The sequence below is a fragment of the Osmerus mordax genome, chromosome 10 (assembly GCF_038355195.1).
Source record: "Osmerus mordax isolate fOsmMor3 chromosome 10, fOsmMor3.pri, whole genome shotgun sequence".
In the NCBI taxonomy this organism is placed as follows: Eukaryota; Metazoa; Chordata; class Actinopteri; order Osmeriformes; family Osmeridae; genus Osmerus; species Osmerus mordax.
In genome coordinates this window covers 17,763,327-17,782,407 of record NC_090059.1, presented here as the reverse complement: position 1 = coordinate 17,782,407, position 19,081 = coordinate 17,763,327, and the positions used below count along the sequence as shown (strand labels likewise).

The 19,081-nt window shown below is 44.6% G+C and overlaps 3 protein-coding genes across 6 annotated transcripts; 1 reads left to right on the top strand and 2 right to left on the bottom strand.

Moving 5' to 3' along the window:
* Window positions 1-563: 563 nt before the first annotated feature.
* On the bottom strand, window positions 564-4,606 carry zgc:56095 (Ferritin, lower subunit-like). 2 transcript variants are annotated; one of them, XM_067244964.1, is made up of 5 exons: window positions 4,498-4,606; window positions 3,561-3,664; window positions 2,914-3,060; window positions 2,484-2,609; window positions 564-1,261 (listed from the first exon to the last, which is right to left on the bottom strand). In XM_067244964.1, exons 2-5 carry the CDS (start codon window positions 3,660-3,662, stop codon window positions 1,112-1,114), a joined length of 525 nt encoding a protein of 174 aa, XP_067101065.1. In that variant the 5' UTR covers window positions 3,663-3,664; window positions 4,498-4,606; the 3' UTR covers window positions 564-1,111. The 2 variants fall into 2 exon arrangements, with proteins under 2 accessions (XP_067101065.1, XP_067101067.1); XM_067244966.1 differs by lacking the exon at window positions 4,498-4,606 and adding an exon at window positions 3,835-4,116.
* A 1,358-nt stretch (window positions 4,607-5,964) lies between these two features.
* Window positions 5,965-17,414, top strand: LOC136950911 (receptor-type tyrosine-protein phosphatase H-like). 3 transcript variants are annotated; one of them, XM_067245430.1, is made up of 20 exons: window positions 5,965-6,234; window positions 8,138-8,255; window positions 8,581-8,844; window positions 9,639-9,902; window positions 10,697-10,960; window positions 11,755-12,018; window positions 12,348-12,632; window positions 12,811-13,041; window positions 13,436-13,702; window positions 13,807-13,900; window positions 14,104-14,148; window positions 14,237-14,318; window positions 14,545-14,635; window positions 14,730-14,806; window positions 15,455-15,589; window positions 15,707-15,829; window positions 15,976-16,139; window positions 16,356-16,491; window positions 16,770-16,946; window positions 17,288-17,414. In XM_067245430.1, the coding sequence occupies exons 1-19, from the start codon at window positions 6,187-6,189 to the stop codon at window positions 16,914-16,916; spliced, it is 3,099 nt and encodes a 1,032-aa protein (XP_067101531.1). In that variant the 5' UTR covers window positions 5,965-6,186; the 3' UTR covers window positions 16,917-16,946; window positions 17,288-17,414. The 3 variants fall into 3 exon arrangements, with proteins under 3 accessions (XP_067101531.1, XP_067101530.1, XP_067101532.1); XM_067245429.1 differs by lacking the exon at window positions 17,288-17,414 and having other exon boundaries at window positions 16,770-17,226; XM_067245431.1 differs by lacking the exons at window positions 11,755-12,018; window positions 17,288-17,414 and having other exon boundaries at window positions 16,770-17,225.
* On the bottom strand, window positions 17,253-18,925 carry si:dkey-197c15.6 (putative nuclease HARBI1). The gene is made up of 2 exons (XM_067245432.1): window positions 18,158-18,925; window positions 17,253-17,791 (listed from the first exon to the last, which is right to left on the bottom strand). Exons 1-2 carry the CDS (start codon window positions 18,834-18,836, stop codon window positions 17,391-17,393), a joined length of 1,080 nt encoding a protein of 359 aa, XP_067101533.1. The 5' UTR covers window positions 18,837-18,925; the 3' UTR covers window positions 17,253-17,390.
* Between the last annotated feature and the right edge of the window lie 156 nt (window positions 18,926-19,081).

Genomic DNA, 19,081 nt, shown 5'->3' with positions numbered 1-19,081 from the left:
CTGATATTTTGTCTAGTCATCTAGCAATAACAGCCTATTGTATTTAACAGAACCCATGACTGTGCAGTTTTAGCAGGTCTCAACTCGTTCTTCCTCTGGTAAGAACAAGCCAGATGTAAACAGCTTCTGCAGCGCACGCGGTGGGAGGATTGTGGTAATAAGCACCCGCCCTGGTTACTCAGCACTTTTCTGTCCCTATGTTCTAACTCGTCTGTACATAAAGAACATCGTATAGATAAGAGATTATGGTAACGGCACAGTCTGCCTTTACTGGCTTGACATGGTCTTTAAAAAGGTCGCTTTGTGGTCTTACGCAACTTCTAAACGTAGACTTCGTCAATGCCTAAATGTTCACCTTGCCTGGCTGGTAGCTGAGATGTGGTTACTTTGCCGTGTCGCTAGCAAATGTAAATTTATAGCCTACTTTCTAAATGCCCTATTTTTATGCCGTTTTGGATTAAAGTGCCTGCTAAAGGAATATACATGTACCTCTTCAGCATTATGCAGAAACACTATGGTGTAAATGTAAACATCACACAAAGCCATCAATATAATCTTTCTTTTTTATTAAATTGAACTTCGTTTACATTGATCTGAAATCCTTAAAATGTACCAATCTCATATTTAAAATAGTGAGTATGAGGTTGACAGCACAGGAGAGTTTTGAAGGTGGAATGCAGAGTACACAGTAACATATACTGCTGGAATGCTTGTTCATTTGAGAAACACTGGAACATCATACCGATGTTTCAGCACCATTGGTAAAACAGGATATTGTTGAGGTATCTAGGTATTGTTCTGCTTTAGTTTTCAGTACTGGGTGTTGAGTGTACTATACATGAGGTATGTGGTTATTGCTAATAGACTAACCTGGATGTGTCATTGCTGAGATGTGAGCACAGGGGGAAAGGTGGCAAGAGGAGGGGGGAGGGGGGTGAAGAGGACACAGGGGTGAGGGAGGAGTGAAGAGGAGAGAGGTGAGGGAGGAGGTGTTGGGTGAGGAGAGGAGAGAGGTGAGGGAGGAGGTGTGGGGTGAGGAGGGGAGATGAGGGGTGAGAGGAGGGGTATTCTGTCTGGCAAAACTCCCCAGGTCCTCTGAGCCAGGTGAGCCTCACAGAGTGTGCTTGTCAAACAGGTACTCTCCCATGGCTCCATGAGTCTGGGAGGAAACCAGTCGGCCCAGGCTGCCGGCATAGTCTCCCAGCTGCTTCATGGTCTTGTGGCTGTCGTCCAGGAAGTGCTGCTCCAGGAAGTCACACAGCTGAGGAGAGAGGTGTGGGGTGAGGAGAGAGGTGAGGGAGGAGGTGTGGGGTGAGGAGAGGGAGGAGGTGTGGGGTGAGGAAAGAGGTGAGGGAGGTGTGGGGTGAGGAGAGGGAGGAGGTGTGGGGTGAGGAGAGAGGTGAGGGAGGAGGTGTGGGGTGAGGAGAGGGAGGAGGTGTGGGGTGAGGAGAGAGGTGAGGGAGGAGGTGTGGGGTGAGGAGAGGTGAGGGGTGAGGAGAGGAGAGGGAGGAGGTGTGGGGTGAGGAGAGGTGAGGGGTGAGGAGAGGAGAGGGAGGAGGTGTGGGGTGAGGAGAGGAGAGGGAGGAGGTGTGGGGTGAGGAGAGGTAGGTGTGGGGTGAGGAGAGGGAGGAGGTGTGGGGTGAGGAGAGGAGAGGTAGGAGGTGTGGGGCGTGGGGTGAGGAGGCGTGGGGTGAGGAGAGGGAGGAGGTGTGGGGTGAGGAGAGAGGTGAGGGAGGAGGTGTGGGGTGAGGAGAGAGGAGAGGGAGGAGGTGTGGGGTGAGGTGAGGGAGGTGTGGGGTGAGGAGAGAGGTGAGGGAGGTGTGAGGAGAGAGGTGAGGGAGGAGGTGTGGGGTGAGGAGAGAGGTGAGGGAGGTGTGAGGAGAGAGGTGAGGGAGGTGTGAGGAGAGAGGTGAGGGAGGAGGTGTGGGGTGAGGAGAGAGGTGAGGGAGGAGGTGTGAGGAGAGGAGAGGGAGGTGTGGGGTGAGGAGAGGGAGGAGGTGTGGGGTGAGGAGAGGGAGGAGATGTGGGGTGAGGAGAGGGAGGAGATGTGGGGTGAGGAGAGGAGAGAGGTGAGGGAGGAGGTGTGGGGTGAGGAGAGAGGTGAGCTGTGAGTGCCAGGTCTCACAGAGCAGCATTTCACTCAACACATCACAGACCTCCAAAGTGTCACAGGCCGTCTACATGCTTCCTTCACAAAACACACTTTGCCGATGTGTGTGAGAGAAGCTGGATGCCAACTTTGAAGCTTAGACTACCAACTTTGTGGTAGTCTAAGCTTCAAACAACACGACACACAGGGATCGCAGACAGCTCTAGCTAAACAAGCTAAATTACATGCATGTAAACAAAAATAACCTGGCTTTAACATCAGAACAGTCACCTGGTACAATAATAACTGTTGTAATAATTACAGGAAGGTAAACTAGGATTATGGCTGGATCCCACCCAGTGTGATGAAGAGCAAGCTGAGGGCTGTGACGTACGTGAGGGTCGGTGTGTGAACCGGCCCGGCAGTGCGCCTCCAGGATGGAGGAGTTCAGGGACTTCTGGAAGTCCAGAGAGAAGGAGATTGCATCGAGACCTCCCTTCCAGTCCTCTCTGCTGGGCTTCTGATAACGAGATGGGGGAGAGGGAGAGGGGGTAGGGAGGAAGACAAAAAGATATGGTAAAAGAAAGGTTTCTTTTTTTACAGTTGTGGAACTTAAATTGCGGAACCTCAAAAACAACAACATAAAAATGCTTTGACGGTTAAACTACTTTGGACTCCAGATCAGCAAACAAACACAGCCAAGGGTTTGGGGGGGAAAAATTGTGCTTTTTAAAGGAAGTTTGAAGGACTTGCCACCTACTTAAAACACTGGAAGAGAGACAGTTGTGTTGACAGAAAGATAAGCCCTGAGGTTATGGACTTACTGCTACGGTCTGAAGCAGAACGTTTCCCCCCCTTGTGTTCTGGTACTCCAGCAGGGTCTCTGCATGCTCCCTCTCCTTCCCAGAGCGCTCCAGGAAGAAGCTGGAGAAGCTGGGCAAGGCCACATCATCCCTGTCAAAGTACATCCCCTGAGAGGGAAACGGCACAAAGAACCAACAACATATGACGACGTGAATGGACTTATGCGTTTCATGAAATTATTTAGATTCATTCGTTAAAACTACCCGCAACTAGGGCCAGATATAAAAGGTTAGACGTCGTTCTGGAATGTAACTTAAGGGGTCTTGTTGATTAGGCTTTATTACATACAGCGAAAAGGTTGTTATTCTAGGACAGAACCATTTAACCCTTGTGTTATCTTCGGGTCATTCTGACCCATCAGTCATTGTGACCCACCGTCGTATTGCGACAACTTTACCTCATACAAAAACAAAGTGAAGCATTTTATTTTAACCGTTGGGCTGTCTCAGACCCCCCATATTGCAAAGGTTAAAAGAAAATTATTTTTATTTGTTTTTGTATTGGTTAAAATTGGGTCAACACAACGATGGTTCGTTATGAACCTTTGGGTCATGTGACCCGAAGGCAGCACGAGGGTTAAAAGGCAAAGTAGTGAGGCTAGTCTTACCAGGGCCAGGTACGTGTAGGATGCGCCCAGCTTGGTGTTGATCAATTTGTTGATGTCCGCCTCACATTCCGGGTGGAAGTTGTGTTTCACCAGCGACTGCATCTCTGAAACACAAATGTTTAGTTTTTAATAAATGAGTCTGCCGAATGAGGACTGAGCATAAACGACAAGCGCTTTCTACCTGCCAAATGACCAAATACACAGAGCAAAGTGTAATATAGAACTTTGCGTTGAGTGAAAAAAGTCGCTTAAGTCACGCTGAACTTTCCATTACCTGATTCTGCGATTTGGGAAACCGTTCTCTTCTTTCTGTAGGCCCTGTGTATAGCCTGCTGTGTTCGCCGCTAATGTATGTTGGCTCCCTACTCGGAGAACCTCCCTTTATATGCTGCCATCATGTGAGTTTAAGGGAGGTCGCACCGTTTAATTGTGTCACCGACAGGTTTTATGGGGCAATGTCTACCCTTGCCTCAACGCAACGCAACGTCAGGCATATCTACACAGTATATCACAAGGAAGGTTACAATGTCAAGCACTGAAAAGGTACATCTTTTGTCCAAATGTGGTTAAACTAAAATATATTTTAAAAACTGCTGGGAATACAGGGCTTTTACGTTAATTTCAATCTCCACACGAAACCTCAGTATTTGAATTGCTGACTGGGCAGGTGGAACCGAGTGGTCGAGTCGCTGGCCTTCCATTTCTCTGTCGGGAATGGTTGAGTAGGTTTAGTCAAATCAATACCGTGCACTTAAAACGGCTTTATGCAGAGTGTAATACATTTTGTTTTAGGTTTGGAACGCTGTTACTGCGCCTTCCTAAAGCACATACTGCCCAAACGTCGTATTCCCTATTGTGCTAGAAGTCAACTTGCAGACGCAAAATAGAAGCGTAAATCTTATTAGCGAGGCGATCTGTTGCCTTGAAAATAACTTACTTTACACTGCGCTTCCTTGCAAATTTGTTGGACCGTGCAACTTTTGTTCAGATAATTCGCTAACCAACGTGTCGCTTTGTTATTCCAATGTTTTCTTGTTGACCATGAGATATCTCGAAGACACGCCCCTCAGTCCTCAGTTCCAGTGAAGTAACACTCTAGCGCCGCTTATCGAATGGAGGACAGAAATACTCTGAAAGTATTGAGTATTACGTCAAACGGGCCAAAAACCGCTCCTCGCAATTGTTTCTAAACTCCTCATTTAGTAATCTGTGACATGTGAAGGATCATTACGCATGGAAGAGGTTTCTCAGCGAGTCATAGATATAGATGCACTGTTACAGAGAACATGGCAATTCATATACTTTCAGAATAAGAATCAGAATTCGGCCATGTATGTTATCCAAACACGGAATTTACTGTGGCAGGAAGGTGCAAGCCATAAACATATACGGATCTTAAATTAAATAAAAGTACAATAGTTTAACTAGTTCTAAAAACTAAACAATCAAAAAAATAAACAATATAAAATATATATAAAAATAAGAATATGAATGAGCAGCATGAATGGGCAACATAGTGCAAATGTCTTATAAGTTCCCTTTTATATTATCATTCAGACATGGTGTTGATGGGTCTGTTTTGTACAGTTAGATCTTCCATGACAGTTTATTGTTGGGCAAAGTCTCCTGGTTAGGACTGAATGAAGCAATATATTAATGTCAATGTTATATCATGACATATTCTGTTAATGTTTGACGGATTTCATGATAAATGATTCTGGGAAGCTATTTGTGTCAAACACATTTCCTGTCTTCTTTTGTTGTTGCTTAAAGTCAAAATTCTCTTTGCTGTTAATTTGAGGTTTGCCTCAGAATGGAAACCAAAAAACACCCTCTTCCTGTTCAGTTGTAGTGACTAAGCCTGACAGAACAGATAAGAACATACAACAATATTATATTTAAATTGCTGTATTCTTAGATTGTTTAGTTCTTAGAAATAGTTAAACTTTTGTACTTTTACTTAAGTTAAGATCTGTATATGTTTAGTGTTTTGCACCTCCCTGCCACAGTAAATTCCGTGTTTGTATAACATACATGGCGAATAAACCTGATTCTGATTCTGAACAATGGTTGTGATGAATTGTGATCTGTAGTTATATTCACAAATCTATCACCCATTATTTAAGTTGTAAAGAAATTCTTTATAGGGTTTGATCTTTTATTCCCAAACCTGAAAGACTGGTACTGAAAGCACAAACATCACCAGCACCTGTACGGGTTAAACACACAGAAAGTTTACAGAATATGTACACGTGTACAGAGATATGACTGCATTAGATACATACAATTTAAGACTGGCCATAAACAACCCTAACAAGGAAGTAACATCAGGGCAAAGGTTTGTGGTTATTTCAGCCAGCGCAGAAATAGGGAAGCGCCTTAACATGTTTCAAACGACCGAGAGCCAAGAGGAGGACGTGTTAGGAAATTAAAAGTCAACACTAGTGAAATTAGGCAAACAATCGACTGGCACTTGCCTGACACGAAGGCTACTTTGGCGAGCACTGTTGCATTTATCAACAAAGTGTTGCTTATAGTTTCAATAGAAAATTGAGTTTCTAACTTCTATAAGAACAAAGTCCCATCCTTTGTTCTGATCTTGGAGGATTAGGTGTTACTGTCCACGATGGGCTCAGGCTACCTCCTGCTGTGCCTGGCTCTGGCTTCAGTGTGGGTAAGTGCTTATCACTTTCAAATATCATCAGATCATTTACTGGGATTACGATGGATAACTGCTAAGTGTTGAAAGTTTTTTGTAATTTTTGGCCCCAATTTTTTTTTTCCAATCTTTGTAGAAGACCTACACTGCGCCAGTGTCGAGTTTAGCAATGAACAATATACATCTACGTTCTTTTGGGCCAACAGATATTTATAAATATATATTATATATATATATATACATCCTGTATAAGAAGTTTTATACACTCATATATATGTATATATATATATACACACGTGTCTGTGTGTGTATGTGTTTCATTAAATTCCAAGCAGGGTTATTCTTCTGGGTTCATGTTGCAGTGTGCCAAGTGCTCTCCATGTCTCCCTCTAGACACTGAAATGTTGCGAGGAAGGGAGCTAAATTGATCAAAACTGGAATTAATTTCATACATTTTTAGGCGTATCAGAATGATACTTTTTTGGTTTCCACATATTGTTAGAATATCCCCTTATTCCTATTCAGCCATTTGGCTCCATGTCACCCTGAGCACAGCGAAGCTCTCAAACACAGACGTGTGGTGACTTTGCATCAGGACGATAAACAAGGGAAGTATATTCAGCGGGCCCTGTTCGTCATGGTTTGTTACCAAAATAAAGACGTTTTATGTTGAGTACTGGGAAGGGTAATTCTGCATGAGTTGTCAGTTTCAGGCAGGGGAGTGCCTTGCTGGACATGGAAGGTTCCCAAAGTAAAAAGCTCCTTTTCTTTGATTATTTTCTCTCTCTTTTGGAGCAAATCACACCCCAGTAATCTCAGCCCCAACCATAAACCTTAACTGTAAAACTAGTTTTATAATAAGGATGAATGGATGGTGTTACTGCTCCTATAGTTACACTGACATGTAGACATATAGAGATAACCTCCTTACTGACATAAGGTATTAATTACATTACTATACTTGGTAAAAGCAATAATTGTTTCCATACGTGTATTATTCAGGTCAAATCTGTGTTTAAATGAAATCTTGCCCATGGATCTGCTGTAGTATGCTGTTTGTTAAGTGGTTCCTCTTTTGATTCATTGTTCATCTCTTTTTATGGTTCGGGGTTCGACACAACCAGAGAAACCCTGAATTTGAGTAAAAATAAGGATCTGATATACAGTACGATGAATAATCCTACATGTATAATACTAAAGTCCACACCAGTCAAAAAAAGTATGTTGAGTTTGAGATATTTTTGTGTTTGTGAAAGACACTCTCTGTTAATGTAACACGAACAACAAGGGCCGTCTTGCTCACATGAGGCTGAAATAAAAATATATTTTTCAAAAAATATGTCAATGTAGGATAAATGCGAAATATCCTACAACACAGAAGAAAGTATTTCATAAAGCAACATGGACAGTTTTTTAACCATATAAGAATGACAATTATGAGGTTTAATCTCAGAGATTTGCCAGAGGGCTAAATCACATGGTTTCGCATAATGGTGCAGAAAAGCAGAAACAATGATTACTTTTACCAAGCAAATGCAAGCTGTGTAGCAAGGAATATTTTGCTGATTCAGTCAAATTTCTTTAACATCATTAAACAAAACCACATAGTGTGTAGCAGTGACAATTACATCAGCAACATTAAGGCACACTTTGTCTATTACCATTAATTAGCATTCTTATCTTACCCTTGAGGGTTTAGGTTGGTTGAGGGGCAGTTCAATGGGCGTATGTGAAGCCCTCTGTGAGATTGCTTGTAAAAAGGGCTATACAAATACATTTTGATTTGATCAAACCCTTAATCATTTAGACATTCTTATTTACAACGAGAGCCTGGATAGTGCAGTGGTCCCTGCAGAGAACTGGGTTAGGGTCCTGGGGTTAGGGTTAGAGAGTAACTGCTCAATGTTTCTGCTTTCAGGGTCAAGGAAGTAATTCAACCCCATCACCGACCACGTTATCCACCCTAGCAACAACAGCAGCAACAACAACAACTCCACCAACTACCACCACTGTGGCCCCCACCACCCCAACACCACGTAAGTCAACTATTGTTTGCTTCTAAACTGAATCATTCAGATGTTCGTCAGTGTGGATGTGTTTAAGGAAATAAATTACAACTGTTGTACTACATATTTTATGGTTGGGCTTAGGGTTTGGTATATATTATATTAGGGTTAGGTGTATTATGGGTAAGGTGGATAACATTTGGATTAGGTTGACTATATTAGGATTAGGTTAAAACAGTGGTGCATGATGTCAATAGTCCATACTAAATCACTGTCAATCTTTGAGGGGTAGGGTTGATTGTTATGTTGAATATATATTATTAGATTATAACTCAGATCCCCTGTGTTCTCTCAGTTCCCTCCAATGTGGCTGGTATCAATGTGACCGAACGCACTGAGACCAGCGTGACTCTGCAGTGGAACATCGTGGAGAATTCTAAAGGTTATAATCTGAGTGTTGGCGACCAGCCAGAGGTGTTCATCCCTCCTGTCTCAGAAGGAACCAGCCAGACATACACTGTCCCTTCCCTGTCTGCCGGCACCAGATACAATCTCACTCTCTTCACTGTGGGGGTGGACGATCTGAGGAGCTACGGATTCAATTTGTCTGCCAGCACTAGTAGGTGCCCTATAAATCTACATATCTGGTCTGTTACGTGAGAGATCGTTGAACTAGCATTTTGGATCATTCTTAGGCATATTCTACTAGGGCAAAGGTTGGGTGTATTATACAGTATTAATTAGTTGTATTATATTAGGGGATGTGTATTATATTGGGGTAGGTATATTATATGAGGGTTGAGGTTTATTATATTACATGGGGAACCTTAGGAGGGGAAATGTTTTCAGGTATGGATTTCCTGGTCCTGTGATGTTGCTGTGTTTAGTATCACAGACACTGCTGCTCAGTTCTGGTCTATTCATGGCTCACTGGACCATCTTTTTATGGTTCCATTCATGCAAACAGTTAACCATCGAAATGAGAGGTTGTTTGTCTCATTAATATTAAATATTAACTTGGTCCGCAACCCACAGACCCTTAAATATCAGTAGATCTGATAAGAAATGGTACGTTAAAGAAACTAGAAAAGTTTTTTTTTTAAATAGTCACTTTGAAACCAACATCTCTTTATCTACAGATGGTATATAAAAGCTATACTTACTGGTATATAAAACATTATATTATCATGAATATATCATGACATTTTAAGGTGTCAATATATATGTGGAAACAGTGATGCAGAATGTCAACAGCCCATAATAAATCATAATACACCTTTGAGGGTTCAGGTTGAATATGGTGTTTTGCTGTGTGTGGGCAGCTTGTGACATCTCCTGTCAAATACACAGTTCTAATACAACATGAGTTCCTAGATTATAACTCATCCTCAAGTTATCTCTGTGTTTTCTCAGTTCCCTCCAATGTGGCTGGTATCAATGTGACCAAACGCATCGAGACCAGCATGACTCTGCAGTGGAACATCGTGAAGAATTCTAAAGGTTATAATCTGAGTGTTGGCGACCAGCCAGAGGTGTTCATCCCTCCTGTCTCAGAAGGAACCAGCCAGACATACACTGTCCCTTCCCTGTCTGCCGGCACCAGATACAATCTCACTCTCTTCACTGTGGGGGTGGACGATCTGAGGAGCTACGGATTCAATTTGTCTGCCAGCACTAGTAGGTGCCCTATAAATCTACATATCTGGTCTGTTACGTGAGAGATCGTTGAACTAGCATTTTGGATCATTCTTAGGCATATTCTACTAGGGCAAAGGTTGGGTGTATTATACAGTATTAATTAGTTGTATTATATTAGGGGATGTGTATTATATTGGGGTAGGTATATTATATGAGGGTTGAGGTTTATTATATTACATGGGGAACCTTAGGAGGGGAAATGTTTTCAGGTATGGATTTCCTGGTCCTGTGATGTTGCTGTGTTTAGTATCACAGACACTGCTGCTCAGTTCTGGTCTATTCATGACTCACTGGACCATCTTTTTATGGTTCCATTCATGCAAACAGTTAACCATCGAAATGAGAGGTTGTTTGTCTCATTAATATTAAATATTAACTTGGTCCGCAACCCACAGACCCTTAAATATCAGTAGATCTGATAAGAAATGGTACGTTAAAGAAACTAGAAAAGTTTTTTTTTTAAACAGTCACTTTGAGACCAACATCTCTTTATCTACAGATGGTATATAAAAGCTATACTTACTGGTATATAAAACATTATATTATCATGAATATATCATGACATTTTAAGGTGTCAATATATATGTGGAAACAGTGATGCAGAATGTCAACAGCCCATAATAAATCATAATACACCTTTGAGGGTTCAGGTTGAATATGGTGTTTTGCTGTGTGTGGGCAGCATGTGACATCTCCTGTCAAATACACAGTTCTAATACAACATGAGTTCCTAGATTATAACTCATCCTCAAGTTATCTCTGTGTTTTCTCAGTTCCCTCCAATGTGGCTGGTATCAATGTGACCAAACGCATCGAGACCAGCATGACTCTGCAGTGGAACATCGTGGAGAATTCTAAAGGTTATAATCTGAGTGTTGGCGACCAGCCAGAGGTGTTCATCCCTCCTGTCTCAGAAGGAACCAGCCAGACATACACTGTCCCTTCCCTGTCTGCCGGCACCAGATACAATCTCACTCTCTTCACTGTGGGGGTGGACGATCTGAGGAGCTACGGAACCAAGTTGTCTGCCAGCACTAGTAGGTGCCCTATAAATCTACATATCTGGTCTGTTACGTGAGAGATCGTTGAACTAGCATTTTGGATCATTCTTAGGCATATTCTACTAGGGCAAAGGTTGGGTGTATTATACAGTATTAATTAGTTGTATTATATTAGGGGATGTGTATTATATTGGGGTAGGTATATTATATGAGGGTTGAGGTTTATTATATTACATGGGGAACCTTAGGAGGGGAAATGTTTTCAGGTATGGATTTCCTGGTCCTGTGATGTTGCTGTGTTTAGTATCACAGACACTGCTGCTCAGTTCTGGTCTATTCATGACTCACTGGACCATCTTTTTATGGTTCCATTCATGCAAACAGTTAACCATCGAAATGAGAGGTTGTTTGTCTCATTAATATTAAATATTAACTTGGTCCGCAACCCACAGACCCTTAAATATCAGTAGATCTGATAAGAAATGGTACGTTAAAGAAACTAGAAAAGTTTTTTTTTTAAACAGTCACTTTGAGACCAACATCTCTTTATCTACAGATGGTATATAAAAGCTATACTTACTGGTATATAAAACATTATATTATCATGAATATATCATGACATTTTAAGGTGTCAATATATATGTGGAAACAGTGATGCAGAATGTCAACAGCCCATAATAAATCATAATACACCTTTGAGGGTTCAGGTTGAATATGGTGTTTTGCTGTGTGTGGGCAGCTTGTGACATCTCCTGTCAAATACACAGTTCTAATACAACATGAGTTCCTAGATTATAACTCATCCTCAAGTTATCTCTGTGTTTTCTCAGTTCCCTCCAATGTGGCTGGTATCAATGTGACCAAACGCATCGAGACCAGCATGACTCTGCAGTGGAACATCGTGGAGAATTCTAAAGGTTATAATCTGAGTGTTGGCGACCAGCCAGAGGTGTTCATCCCTCCTGTCTCAGAAGGAACCAGCCAGACATACACTGTCCTTTCCCTGTCTGCCGGCACCAGATACAATCTCACTCTCTTCACTGTGGGGGTGGACGATCTGAGGAGCTACGGATTCAATTTGTCTGCCAGCACTAGTAGGTGCCCTATAAATCTACATATCTGGTCTGTTACGTGAGAGATCGTTGAACTAGCATTTTGGATCATTCTTAGGCATATTCTACTAGGGCAAAGGTTGGGTGTATTATACAGTATTAATTAGTTGTATTATATTAGGGGATGTGTATTATATTGGGGTAGGTCCTCCAGCATGGATGAAGTCCAGGGCTCCGCCCACACAGCCTGTTTGGGTGTTGGGGATTATGTCTTTACAACTTAAATATTCAGAAACAACAGTTCAAAGTGACCAGTTCGTCAAGCGTCAAGTTATCTGACATGCTGATGATTTGTCTCCTGTTCGTCACAGGTCCCGTCAACGTAGCAGGTGGGGTCCAGGTGACGGCTCGCTCCGAGACCACCCTCACTCTGCAGTGGATCCCAGTAGCTGGCGTCTCTGGTTACAGACTGCTGATAAATAACCATCAGATTGACATCCCAGCCGTCAAGAAGTCAGCTCACGCTGCTGCTGCTGTGCAGGAGCAGCGGACACACGAGGTCACTGATCTCACCCCCGGCACGGAATACAACCTCACCTTCTTCAGCGTGTTCGAAGGGATCCTAAGTAGCGGAATAAATAACTTCACAGTCACAAGTAAATCTTCTTTTTATAATTGTTGTTTTATAGCAAAAAAATGTTTTTGTGTGCGTTTAAAGTTTTGCCTAGAGGTTAAACTTGCTTGGATACCTCTCAAATATATACCAGGAAACATAATTCAACATTCATTGATTCTACTATGCACCAGTAACAAGATACCTCTTCTTGACTGCAGAGATGAACTGCCCTGCCTCAGACTGGAAAGTGACCAACACGTCCATCAAGGCTGAGCTCCAGGGTTCATTCACTAAAGCAACAGCAAACAACAGCTATGGAGAGCACACCAGCGTGGGCGGAGCTCAGGTGTCGTTCACAGGCCTGTATCCCGGCTCGAGCTACAGAGTGGTCCTCATCTACGAGCGGGAGGGCAGGGTCGACACACAGTGTGAACATAATCTGACGCTGGGTGAGTTACTCCACACACACACAGCGGTGTGGTCAGTGGATTAGGACATTTTATTTAAATATGTAAATATTTTATGAGGCTGCGGTGTGTCGCATGTGTGTGAAGCATTTTCCTGAGTAAACCCAAACCAAACAGTGGCTGTATCCTAGGGGTGGGTGTAGCATTTTAGTGGTTCCAACATTTGACTGCAGATGAAGCGATCAAATGTCCAACCCTCTCCTTCCCTTTTGCACTATATATCACTATGGGTAAAAGCTACTGTTAACAGTATACATTCTTCTTAGACACATCCACTGCTGACTCATGTCTGTCACAGTCTGCAAAAAAAAAAAAAAAAACTCAAATTGTATTTTCTCACACCATCTATTTCTGTGTTTCCTCTTGTGTTTCGTAGCTCCTCCAGACGTGTCCAAGTTGTCGTGTGACTACGCCGCGGGCGGCTACGCCCTCTCCCTGACCTGGGCAGTTGACCGTGGGGAGTGGACAGCTGCAGAGGCCAACCTGACAGGGAGTGCTCCACAAAAATTGATGGGCCCGAATGTGTCGTACACCCAGATCTCTGGCCTGCAGCCTGCCAAGACCTACAGCATCTCTCTGGCTGTCCTCTCTGGGGACCTGAGGAGTAACCCTAAGATCTTCAGCTGTGGGACTGACCCTCGGGGTGAGAGCTATCCTAATGAGGACAACTTTTAAACATTAGTGCTGTTTCCCATCCCGTGTGTGATGTTGTAGCTGGACTGAGTGCAGCTGTGTGTTCCTGTGCAGGTGTCATAGGAGGGTCCATCACTGCAGTGATACTGCTCATCCTCCTGGCTGGTCTGGCCGTCTTCATTCTGCGACGGAAACCTGAGCTACTCAAGTGGGTTGATCACGTTTGGAAGGGTTCATTTAACATCAGGGGTGTTTATCGAAGTTGATATCATAAGAGTGGATTTATTTAAACATTCCAGTAGAAAAACACTTGTGGTGATAAATTAACACTTTGCTGATTTGCTGTTGCTCAATTTGCTGGGAACAATCATGAAAGACAAAACCTTCTTTGTCTTTGTCCTCCTCTTACAGACCTGTATCGTTCAGCCACTCCAAAATATCTGCCAACCAGATGAAGTATGTATATATCGACCATCTTGTATTTACAACCTTGTTCATGTCAGCTGTCCGGCCAGGTCACATGAACTGTTGATTGTCTCTCTAGAGCGATTCCAACCAGGAAGTTCCCAGAACACTACCACCAGCTGTGTGTCGACCAGAACCGAGGCTTCAGTGAGGAATACGAGGTATTGTAACGAGGACAAACAGCCCTGTCGCACCTTGACCCAGGAGGGGAACTCTCAGGGGGAGGGGCACGACCCCCTGAGAGAAACACGATTTTACCTGCGACCTCTTGATCTGCACACCTTCCCTGAAGCTGCTGTTCTGTGTGTGTGCGCTCTGTCCATCACTGCGTGGCAGCTGCTCTCAGCAGTCTTGAAGAAGCACCTTCCTGTGTTGTGGTCTGTGTAGGACTTTGCTCCGGTGGGAACGGAACAGTCCCGCAGAGCAGCGCTGGACCCCGAGGTGAAGGACAAGAACCGCTTCACCAACGTGCTGCCGTGTAAGTGGGCTCACTGCTGGGAGCTACGGGCCTCCAGCCCTCACTGGGGGTCTGTTGTGGTTCAGTAGAGTGAGTCTGTGTGTCTGTTCCCCAGATGACTGGTCCAGAGTGAAGCTATCCGTCACCTACCCTGACAGAACCTCTGATTATATCAACGCCAGCTACATGCCTGTGAGGATTTAATTTATTTTACCTTCATTTTACCAGGAAAGTTCCTAACATAAGAAGAACATATTCTTATTTTACTGTACAGTAACAGCCTTCTTCTTAAGACTTGTTGATCCTGCCCCTGTCGGGGGAGTAGCCCTCCTGAGATGACAGGATCTCCTGTAGGTGTTTACTCAAGGTGTGGCGTGTGGGTCCAGCAGATAGAGGCCTAATGAGGCCATGAGGCCTGATAGAATGTTGTGCAATAACCACGTGGGTAAGGTGAGTCTGACATCTGTTTCTCCCTCTCTCCCCTCCCTCCCTCCCTCCCTCCCTCCCTCCCTCCCTCCCTCCCTCCCTCCCTCCCTCCCTCCCTCCCTCCCTCCCTCCCTCCCTCTCTTTCCTTCTCTCTCTCCCCTCCCTCCCTCTCCTTCTCTCTCTCCCTTTCTATCCTCTCTCTCCCCTCCCTCTCTCTCCTTATCTCTCTGCTTCTCTCTCTCCCCTCACTCTCCCTCTCTCGCCTTCTCTCTCTCCCTCTCTCCTTCTCTCTCTCCTCTCTCTCTCTCCCCTCACTCTCTCTCTCCTTCTCTCTCTCCCTCTCTCCTTCTCTCTCTCCCCTCACTCTCCCCTCCCTCTCTCCCCTCCCTCTCCCTCCCCTCTTCTCTCTGTCAGGGCTATGGCAGTAGCAAGCAGTACATCGCGGCCCAGGGGCCTTTGCCCTCCACCGTAAACGACTTCTGGAGAATGATCTGGGAGCAGAGGGTGAGGGGCGTAGTCATGGTGACCAACTGCGTCGAAGGAGGGCGGGTGAGTGTTTGACTATCAGGGAAAATTCCGACACCATTTATTTTGGATACTATCTGTCTGTTTGGATGTTTGGATGATTGTGTGAGGAGCTCTAAAGTGACACCCCAGTGTGTGCAGGGTAAGTGTGAGCAGTACTGGCCCGTGGACAGCGCCCCTTGCCTGTACGGAGACCTGCTGGTCACCAACACGTCACAGCACAAAGACTCAGACTGGACACTAAGGGAGTTTCGGGTGAAAAACGTAAGCGAAATCTCCTCAGATATATTTCAATTAATTCAACAAATGCTGTCATTTCATCCTACACTACCAGTCAGGGGACTGACCCTAGATCTAGACAGCCTAGAGTCAGGGTACCAGTGTTCACCCCCTGCCTCTCCGCCCTGCAGGAGAGCTCGGCAGAGGAGCGCAGCGTGAAGCATTTCCACTTCACCTCCTGGCCCGACCACGGGGTTCCCCAGAGCACCACCGCCCTCATCCAGTTCAGGCAGCTGGTCCGCCAGCACATTGAGGGACCCGGGGCCGGTGCGGGCCCCACAGTGGTGCACTGCAGGTACTACAGCCCCACACAGACTCAGGCATTTCTGTTTTTGTTATCAGTGACTGGACCAATGAGATTTTAAAAATTAGGAACATTTTGTGTGTTTTCATTTTGTAGTTGTCGATTGCAAAAAGTGGATAAAGGGAATTGTACATCTTTTAGTCTTGTTGGTAGTGTATGTGACTGTGTACCTGTGTGTGTCTGTGTGTGTCTGTGTGTGTGTGTCAGTGCTGGTGTGGGTAGAACTGGCACGCTGATCGCCCTGGACGTCACCCTGCAGCAGATGGAGAGGGAGAGGGCTGTGGGCATCGCCGCCTTCGTACACAAGATGAGGCAGAGCCGACCCCTCATGGTCCAGACAGAGGTAGGAGGAGAGGAGGGAGGGAGGGAGGGAGGGAGGGAGGGAGGGAGGGAGGGAGGGAGGGAGGGAGGGAGGGAGGGAGGGAGGGAGGGAGGGAGGGAGGGAGGGAGGGAGGGAGGGAGGGAGGGAGGGAGGGGAGGGGAGGTAGGAAAGAGGAGAGGGAAGGAGTAGGGAAAGTAGGATAGAAAGGAGGAAAGTCCCGTTACTACTGATCCCAAAGGGTCACTAATGCCCTTCTCAGAGTGTGCTGTGTTACCATGATCTGGTTTTCCCTCTTGCAGAGCCAGTACGTCTACCTGCACCAGTGCATCATGGACTCTCTAGAACCCAAGACGGCGCCATCAGAGAATCTGTACGAGAACTCTGACATGATCTACGCTAACGCAACTGCACTGAGAGAATTCCAGAAATCCAATTTAAGCGTCTGAAAGTGACAGTCTGTAAGCTTACAGGAAAATGTAAATATAACATATTTACAGATGTACATAGACCTGTTAAGTACTCGGCCATGTTATACTCCCATCCTTGTTTACTCTGAGGAATTCTGGGTACTGGGGGAGAGTATCACTGCTCTTGTATTTGTTATTATTTTGAAGTGCACTACAAAGCTGCCTGATGTGTATTTTATCTGCACTCAAAAGGAAATACACACATTTTTAATTTTCTAAATGTTGGATTAAATTTCAAGTAATATATGGAATGTATGGATGTTGTAACAAAATAAAAGTACGTTTTCCAAAACCTTATTATTATTGATTTTTTACTTTTCCAATAATTTTTTTCATCTTAACTGGACAAGATTCGCAAACTGCCTGTATGCGTGCAAGACATGGCCTGCACCTGTGATGTCATCCTACATATCCCTCCCTGTACCTTTATGGACGAGTTCATGCTGTAGCATTTCATACCGTCGCTCCAGAGACAGAGAAATATCCAGCAATTATGTCGTCTCTGGCCTTTGCCATCTCGAGGGGCAGCTCTATGGACAAGTCCCGGAACTGCGCTCCCGGGTGCATGGTCTCCAAGTTCTCCCCCGGTTCCACTACAGACGGGACGGAAAATTTCTTGGCAATGTTGTGCAGAACGCAGCAGGCGTTCATGACGTCACCCTTCTTATCCAGGCCGTCCTGCTGCGCGTAACCGAAGAACTTGAGACACAGGAAGCGCTTCTTCAGCGACGTGATCGTTTCCTGCATCATTCGGAGAACCTTGGCGTGCGCGGAGTTGAAGCGCTTTTCCGGCTCGCTGTTCGCGGGAGACACTGGCGTCAGGAGATGACAGCCCTGCTTGTAACCGGAACCCGCTCCGTGAGGAAAAGCACAGACAGCTGTGGTTAACAACAGATATTTTGTTCACGGAAAACACGAATATTCGGCCAAGACTCAAATACTCAAACTGAACACATCTCAGTCAATAAACAAAGGACTTGTACTGTTTCTGTTCCCATCCCCGTCCAATTATATTACCCCCCCCCCCCCAACAGCCTTTTGATAAACCTGCAATAAGGCCTACACATGACTAACATGACAACCAAATCGCTGGTGTTATCGGTGGTCGTTGTATAGGGCCGCCTACGGATTAGAACTTGCACACTTTGGGATAGCGTCCTTTTCAAGACATACCCTTTATTAACTAATGTGGAAGTAAACTAGATGGGGTGTTTGTTTACCTATAATCCAGTTGGTTCCATGTACGCCTCGCTTAAATTGAGATCCTATAACAGAGGTGTTCCAGATGTTTTGCTGAGGAGTGCTGCCTACACAACATTCTTCCACACTCAAAATATTTCCTTCACAGTCGCAGATGATTTGGATCATGACTGATAAGAAACCCAGAGTATTCCGAAAGAGCTCGGGCTGGAGATGAGCCGGTCTCACCCTCGCGTGCAGACAAGCCACGACACCCAACACGTTCGGCATCCCGCAGAAGTTCTTTATGTCATTAGCGACGTTGGCTCTCGAGTCACGAGTCCTCGGGAAAGTGACAAAATCACTGACCATACCGGACAACACCTTTGAAACGATATAAATGACTTCTGGCGTTTCTAAGGGATTTAATCCGACTTTATTTTGGACTTTCGTTGATACAATTCCGTTAGCATAGTAGTCCAACGCGGTCATCACCATTCCGCAAGGAGAATGACTGGTCTGTTTGGTATCATGTGTTTTTGTCATCTGGTGACTTACATAGTCTGTAATAAAATTGATGCATGGTCGAGTAAGGTGAAACATTTTAAACAGTTCCTCATCTTCAAAATCATCAAAGTAGTTTTCAGGCTTTGTTTCCGAACTGTTGTCCCCACTGAGTCCTTCCTGAACAGCTAACCAAACCGCTGGGGCAAAAGCCATGTTTTTGTTATGCTAACCTCCACCAGTAAATTGAGGGATACAAATGTTAAGACTAAACAAGCCCCTCCAATATAAAATAAGAAAAAAATATGGGAAAGGAAACGTTAATGAAATAATTTCTAAACCATGTTTTCCAATCGTCTCGGTGCGTTTCAAAAATAGGCTCGTGTGAAACACATCGTACTAAAAGACAGATTTTTGACCATACAAAACACAAATAGTTGACATTGTATTTATATCAATAT